At 35.7% G+C, this 8,142-nt stretch overlaps 2 protein-coding genes across 3 annotated transcripts in view; both read right to left on the reverse strand.

Annotated features, from left to right (window-relative positions):
- acox1 (acyl-CoA oxidase 1, palmitoyl) overlaps window positions 1-7,688 on the reverse strand; it is a 19,891-nt gene extending 12,203 nt beyond the window's left edge. Inside the window, exons 1-5 of one of the 2 annotated variants that reach the window (XM_073852493.1) lie at window positions 7,484-7,688; window positions 6,784-6,943; window positions 5,435-5,595; window positions 512-619; window positions 283-402 (exon numbers count right to left, since the gene is read on the reverse strand). In XM_073852493.1, coding sequence (XP_073708594.1) covers window positions 283-402; window positions 512-619; window positions 5,435-5,595; window positions 6,784-6,943; window positions 7,484-7,592 — 658 coding nt within the window. In that variant the 5' untranslated portion in view covers window positions 7,593-7,688. Of the gene's footprint in view, window positions 1-282; window positions 403-511; window positions 620-1,609; window positions 1,771-5,434; window positions 5,596-6,783; window positions 6,944-7,483 lie in introns of both variants that reach the window. The other variant, XM_073852492.1, reaches the window with a different exon arrangement.
- Window positions 7,689-7,801: 113 nt separating this feature from the next.
- The window catches only part of LOC141347514 (peroxisomal acyl-coenzyme A oxidase 1-like), a 10,699-nt gene continuing 10,358 nt past the window's right edge, over window positions 7,802-8,142 (reverse strand). Inside the window, exon 8 of the mRNA XM_073852524.1 lies at window positions 7,802-7,840. Within this exon, the coding sequence (XP_073708625.1) occupies window positions 7,802-7,840 (39 nt within the window). The remainder of the gene's footprint in view (window positions 7,841-8,142) is intronic.

The following is an 8,142-nucleotide window of genomic DNA, read 5'->3' on the forward strand; positions in this document are numbered from 1 at the left end:
AGAAATGTGGGTCTTTTGTAAAATGAATTTTACATAAAAAAGCAGTTTTTGTATAAAAACCCATTAAAAAAATATTTATTAATTTATATATATTTAAAAAATATCACTAACCCACTGAAAACTGCACAAATGTAGAGTAAAAACTTTAATAAACAGAAAAATATACAGTACAGACCAAAAGTTTGGACACACCTTCTCTTTCATTTGAATGACAAGGTGTGTCCAAACTTTTGGTCTGTACTGTATATTATCACACAAATATACCCACTCAAGATTCCGTACCTGGCAGTGGCATGTGTGTCTTCATACAGCGAATGGGTGTGATAAAGGCATGAAGGCCATGGCACTTGCCCTGAGTGTACAACTGAGCCAGAACTATAGCATGATTTGAGGTTTTACCCACTACAGAGACAAATACAGAGAACAAATTAATAATTATTAAAAAAAACATTATGTTATCAGTTGTACACAGTGCTATCTTATATTCAATACTTTTACATAGCTTACTCACATCCACCTGGCCACCATTTAATTGAGGAGATTGTTGGACTGTTCAAAACAAACTCTTGGGTGGAAGGGTTGTAAGTAGCAGTGGTTTCAAGACCACGGATGTGTGTACCTAAATTATGCAATACATGCAAAACAACACAGACAACTGTTACTACAGATCTAATACAAGTTTTTCAAAGTGAAATTCATTCATATTTAATGCAGTTCCAAAGTCAAACATTGCCAGTTATTTAAATACATATCTGGGACTGAGCAAATGAACATGAGGAAATACAAGCTTTTATCCCTTTAGTGGTTCAGTGTAACAACATTTATAATTTTTTAGTTTAAAAAGCATGAAGGTAACCCTTGTAGGTGTCTGACAGCAAAAAAAAAAAAAAAAAGAACAACAAAGCAAAATTCTAAGCACTACCTTGTGTTTTAGTGTAATATTTTGGGGATATTTTTTCGGTAACATAATTTGTCTTAATTTAATACAATTTGTTTACTGTCTGTAAATTGCTCAGTTATAAGTGAACTCTATCTTGCACTGCCGCTCAGTGTAAATTCCTCCAAATGTTAGTTGGCACTGCATACAATACAGACACAGAGCTGATAGTGAGGAGTTAAAAAAATCTGGCAGGGTTTTACTTAAAAGATCTGCACATGCAAATTTGATCCTTTTTCTACTTAGGCAATATTTCATGACACTGCCCTAAGCACACTCTCTCATAGTACCAGTGATTTTTCTTTTTTTTTTTTTTTTGACAACTTGAACTACAATCTCCAGATTGTACTAATAACAAATTTATAACAAACAACTAGAAAATCAATCATGCAGCATGGATTCTAAAATGGATATCAACAGTTTCAAAAGTTCCCACAAATGTGCTGCTTTCTGCCTGGTTCGTCGATAGAGTTTACAATAGGAGCTTACGCTGGCCACTAATTAAAAAAAACACTGTGGTAGTTTTTTTGGTTTAGGGTGCCACTGACTGTGTAAATCTCTGGATCCAACAAAAGTGATTGTGAAATTCAGTAATCCAGTAGTGTATAAGACCACATGATCCAATGCAAACAGTGCCTCAGTACAGCAGTAAGTGAGTGCCAAATTTGTTACCGTGCCCCATCTCAGTCTGTGCGTAGGTGCCAATAATCTCCAAGTTCCATGCTGGCATGAAGAAAGCTTCCAGTTGTGCAGGTGAAGATTGGTTCAACAGCGTCGGCAGGAACATGCCCAAGTGCAGGTCAAGGGGCTCTGGACGCCCCCGATGCACACAGCTTTGGTAGGGCAGGGGTCAAAGTGAGCGAAGCATTAAAAAAAAAAAAATAAAGATGCAAGGAAGAGATAGAAAGGCAAGTAGAAAGAGTAGAAAAGCGGAGGATTTATTTAGACAGCAGAGAAACAAACATGGGATTAAATATGAAATATTATGAAAAGGAGAAATCATTTCAGATGATATATAGTGAGTAGATTAAAAATGTGGGGTTATATAGATATAGATTAACAGGAATGGGATTAAAAATAATGGGTGAAAATGACAAAAAAACAAAAGAAGAGAAATCATTTAAGCAGGTCAAGCAGATTAAACATTGGATTTAATAATGATTTACACTTTTATTAATTCAAATAAATGATAATAATAATGTCAATGGTATTAAACTTGATTAAAAAGTAACTGCATAAATGTGGTTCCTTAAAAGGATAGTTCCAGGCTTGTGGACTTGAGTTGCATGTTTTGGACTTGACTTGAACTTGAACCCCAAATTGGATAACTCGTGACTTGACTTGACTCAACACAAATCAAAGAAGACCTGCGATTCAGCTTGACAACAATGACTCACAACTTGAGCTGGACTTGAAAAATCGTACAATGCACATTATATTACATATTTTAAATCAACGTATCGAATTGTTTTACTTTAATAGCCTTGTAGGCAGCTCGCTGACATACAGTGCCATTGTGCTATCCCGTGTTTGAATCCAGACTCAAGGACTTTCCACTTTGCTTTCTGTCAGTTCTGATCTGTCTTGTCATAATAAAGACTAAAAATGAATCTTAAAAAAAATTGATGTGATTTGCCTGCAAAGCATTAGCAAAACCATGTTCAATTTACTGTTATTTGCATACTGTATATTGGCCATGTACACACTGCACAGTTTAAAGTGAGACAACCACAATTAAAAAGAGGAAAGATAGTATTGCAGGGGGTGAATGGCGGTTGGCTCTCTGCTTTTTATAAAGAAATCACTTGCCCACCGCGGCACCGCCCGCCACCGTTGTTTAGATTTTTTTATAGTAATAAGAATCATTAACTCTACTTTAACTGAAAGGATTATTGTCACTTCCTTTACACACCAGTGCATTTAACGAACTCACAAATATCAGTGTGTATTTAACAAATGTCTTTTCTTGTTAGTAATTAATTTAACAGACTGAAACATTATTATTATTTGGTTGAAAAGACTGAATCGCACTGAAAAGCACTGAGCGTGTCTATCTGCCTCATCGCCAGACAAGGCGCAAAAGCACGTTTGAATTTAGCAGTGAAAGTTTAAAATACACCAGTGATCGTTCGAATTGAATAGTTAAAATCGAGATGTTTTGGGGGTTGGAATGGGTGAAACTGAATCTGAGGTGGCACAAATCAGATTGGAGGGGAACCCTTTGGTTGAAATCGCATTTGTTTTCGTTTTTCGTGTTTAAAATCATATTCTGGGGGTGAAAGAATCTGTCCTTTAGATCATTGCAGGGGGGATTCACCCACCCATGCACAGTGATATCGGTACTATTGGTGTTGTCACACGTCGATTAAGCAGTGTGAAAATTTTCTGACCGTCACAACCCTAGTGTCTACACTGGATGCAAGCATTGTCGTTACCTGGTTGCAAGTTTTGTGTGAACAAAAAATGTGTAGTAGATGATTTATTTTCCCAATATATGTTCAAATCCACAAAATTAAATTATAGTTTATATACTTCATCTCACATGAAGTTAAACTGGGAAATCAAACATATTTTAAAAAGCCTTCCTGATACTGTATATGTATAAATTTATGATAGTAATTAATAATCTGAAAATACTTTGGACAAAGAGCACTAATGACTGTCATGACGACCTGTGGATTAGTTTACCCAAAAATGACAATTCTGTCATCATTTACTCCATATTTTTTAAAATGTGCAGGGCAGGGGGTCCTCCAGAATAGGTTTGAAAACCTGTGACATAGAAGATTGTGAAAATATTTCACTAATTTATGGAACTCATGTCGTTGCATATATTTTGTGTTTCTGATATGTTTAATAACTGTGTTAGGGCACTGTAAGTTTTCTTACGAATTTGTGTCAATCAAATGTACCTAATGTATTTAGCACTTTCAAAAAATGTTTTTATGGAATCTTTAAAAAAGGTTATATTTACCACCAAAAAGGGCCCAAGAAAAACCTAAATCTGGTAGTGTTTAGAACCATTTTTCTAAGGAGTAAAGGTCATTACTAGTGGTGGGCCGTTATCGGCGTTAACGTGCTGCGTTAACGTGAAACTCTTATCGCGCGATAAAAAAAATATCGCCGTTAATCTATTCTCAAATTTGGGTTGGGAGCTGGGTCTAAACTACGCAAGCTATGATGACTTTCACCTTGATAGTTTAACGCGGATGTATACCAAAGACTGTAGAATATGGTCGCGCGTTTAAGTCTCCTCCGCCAAAACACAGACGGGATCGCGTCGTCCTCCATTCATAAAAACCGAATCTACTATAGCGAAATGCCACGTAAATTCGTCGTTTTTTGGATTCATAAATCAAATGTTGGTCAGTCACTTAATTCAAATCGCGATATGGACTAGTGTCTGTGAAAACTGAAATGCAAAAAGACCGTTTTAATATGAATCCTATATGTTCCGTTTGCCTAGCTGTATGTATGCATTGCGGAGACGAGCTTTTACTACACGCATACTGAAACCCACGTGACGCTCCCGGTAATTTTTGGCATTTTCATCTCACATGAACAGATAAACTCAATCTCCCAAACTGCTGTGAGTGTCACTTTTACCGTTTCATTTGAGAAAACTAGCATCATATCATACTGTATGACACAGAAACTTCACGGCAACCTGTCAAAATAAAAGTACGGTGTAACATGTAATGGGCTGGGTAGGTGTTGACGTTAAAAAAAACACAATCTAATAGGGAGAAAAAATAATTTCATTGTTAGTTAGTTAGTAAACACAAGTACATCTAATTGAACATAATTTATTTTCATCAACAAATTATCATAGAACAGCTTTATGAGCTTTATGATCCATTCTCAAAGACTTTAAGTCATTATTTGGGTAGCACACATATTCTGAATGCCTTCAGCAGAATTCAAATTAGCCATTTTAATCTAGATTAATTCCAAAATTTAATCTAGATTAATCTAGATTAAAAAAATTAATCTATGCCCACCCCTAGTCATTACACACTGAATCCAAAAATGTATACGTTGTATACATTTTTGTAAACGCATAAAAACAAACCTGATCCATATGACGGACAAAAGTTTCAGAGGCAGTGTGTAAACTCGGTTGACATAACGTGAGGTCGTATTTATTTTTTAACGTGCAAAAATTTCGGACTCAGTGTGCAATGACCTTAAGTACAAAACAGTATCAACTATAACTGGCAAGTAAGATATTCTAATAGAAAGACAAACACTGAAAGCAAGACCAGACTTAGCAATTGAGATAAACATAAGCCGTGGTTGACTTGCAATAATAATGTCTGTATGATTAGTAGACAGTAAACAATTAGAATATGACCATACTCAGCTGTCAACACCTGCAAGGGTCATACTTAACTACATCCACTGTTAGCGCTGAACACAAAGAATACACCATTTTTAGTTTGGCCTAACTTTTAAAAAAGTACAATTTCAATAATTGTCTGAGAGAGAGAAACTGACCGTGCCCCAGCTCTGTCTGAGCATAGGTGCCTAACATATGGAATGAGTTGGCTAACGGGATCCATTTTTTGCGCTGTTCAGCTGTGCACAGGCTGTTTAAGGTGGGAATGAACATGACATAATGGACACCTAAGGGCTCTTGATACACACCCTTCGCAATACTGCAGGATAAGAACAAACATATATAAAACTTCAAATAGAGATGCATGCAGTTACAAAAATTAACTGGTTTTTAGAAGTGCCTTTTTAAGGCAAATGTATTCACAAATTTATATAAACCTGCTTTTAGTTATGAATAAATAGGGATGCACCGATCCGGATCGGCCGATCCGCTTGCGCGTTTTGTCAGTAAAGCCGGTTCTGTAATCAGCGGTAAATGCCGTCAGGTGCGTGATTTCACGTTGAGCCATATATACTACACACAGCCGTTGTTTACCGACGAGCTGCGCACATTCACACTGATAATGAACATGGATTTGCGCATCTTGTCTGTGAACAACGGCTGTGTGTAGTATATATGGCTCAACGTGAAATCACGCAAGCAAGCAAGATCGGCCGATCCGGATCGGTGCATCCCTATTAATAAATTAACAGTAAATGGCTGCATTGGTTGAAATTTGTTGAAATTAGTAACAATAATAAGTGCAAAATGTGTATTAAAGTGAACTTTCAACCAAGCTTCAACTAGCCTATTTCAGTTTGAGAATAGGAGTAGAGTATTCCCTTTAATCCCCTTTGACACACTTTTGACCTGAGACCTTTGCTCAGGCTGTCTATGCAAACACTTTGGAACTTGCCTTTGACTGCAAATTGTAAATAGCTTTCATGCTACTCACAAACCTTTTTTAAATAATCATACTGTTGGTTTGTTGAAAAAGAATCTACAAAGTAACCAATTTCTTAATACTACTTTACTAGATTTCCATTAATAATAAAAAAATAATAATAAAATAAATAAAATAAATAAACAGGATATTTTCACTCCAAATGCAGAAAAATGCATTGTTTGTATCATAAAAACAGCAGATTATTCTTTCAGCAATATAGGCACTATGAAGGAACAGCTGGAATGAAGCAAGAATATAACCCATATATGACGTGTCATTTAATTTAAAACAAAGATTCTGGGTCAAAGGTGACAATAACACCAGGGCACTCATTATTTACTTTCATATTTTTCTTTCAGCTTTAAACTACTTTCAATTAACTTTCATATTTTTATTATGAAGCATGAGTACACTTGTTCAAGCATTTAACTGGAAGTCTTGTTTTGAACCTCAAAACTTTTGGTTTCTATCCTCTATACATCATACAATTACGCAGTATCCCTGATTGAGGAATACACATACCTCTTGTAGAAGTATATCTCCTCTGGATCAGAGATACCATATTCTCTAAGCTTCAAAATCATCTGAGCACTCTTCCGCACTGCTGCATCATATCTCTCACTGCGGGAGAGAAAGTTCAGGTCTTCATGCTGGAAGTCTGGATCACCAATAACCAGAGACTCTAGGAAATATAAATAATGTACAACAGGTGATAAGTGCCATTTTTTACCTAAAACGTTTTTGGTAGAGAAACTAAGATACAGAAATAGAGATTTTTCCCCCCCACTACTTAACTCTAAATCTCTCTTTCATTTTTTAGTCATACACCATACAAGTTATGTTTACATAAGAATAGCCCAAATTATGACAAAAGAAAAAAAAGGGTGGGGGGGGGGGGTAATAATAATGAAAGAGGGTGTCCCTGCAAATACTCATGTAAAGTGACTTGGTATAGGAATCACCATCACCTCTAAAAGCTGACCTAAGTTTACATTTTCTTATCTAAATTATGCATTCCAATTTAATGAAATACAAACGGTTTTATAGAACATAAAAGTACAGTAATAGTCTGCAAAATAATAATAAATAATAAATGCATTTCCTCAGAAATATTATTAATAAATGAATTATTTTAAATCTGCATTCAAACATTCGAACACAACTGCACAATTTATATATGTAAATATATATATGAAATCAAATTATTCTGATCACAGCTGACCTATTTCTCTCCTCCTGCGTGTCTTTTCTGCACCACCATCCAGGATGTTCGTAAGGATCTCCAGGTTAAAAGATGCATTTTCACGTTCACGGCTAATATCAGGATTCATGACTGTTCCGTTGGACTTCCTTCTGGACGATGTGCCTTATGCTTCGTGTGCTTTTATTGATATTGTATAACGTTTCAACTCTGGCCTACTGGAGTTTGTTACTTCCTTGAAGGTGGGCGAAGTTTAACGTCAGTTGTAAGTTGACCAATAGAAGCGCTGATTCGCTGATTCGTTATCAAGGCACACGTGATTTAGTTTACAGTTTACAGTTACGCTTTCTCCAGTGGTAGAGCCGTGGAGGTTGGTATCTTCCAAAAATAAAGCAAAAGAGTCGTCATTCATATTCATATATTATTTAAAAAAAAAAAAAAAACAGTTTTAAGATGCATAGCAACCGGGTAAATTCCTATTTGACGTTGCATTTACTGTTGAAAAAAAAGAATGCTGAACGAAACGCAAAATTAATAAAACCTAAATAATAAATGGAAATAATTAAATGTCAATAAAACATAAGCAAATAAATAAATGAACATACTGATGCTTAGCCAGTTTTATTAAATGTATGTGGATGTGCGCCAGGTCCTCTTGGAGGAGCCCGCATACCTCTTCC

The sequence above is a fragment of the Garra rufa genome, chromosome 12 (assembly GCF_049309525.1).
Source record: "Garra rufa chromosome 12, GarRuf1.0, whole genome shotgun sequence".
Lineage (NCBI taxonomy): Eukaryota > Metazoa > Chordata > Actinopteri > Cypriniformes > Cyprinidae > Garra > Garra rufa.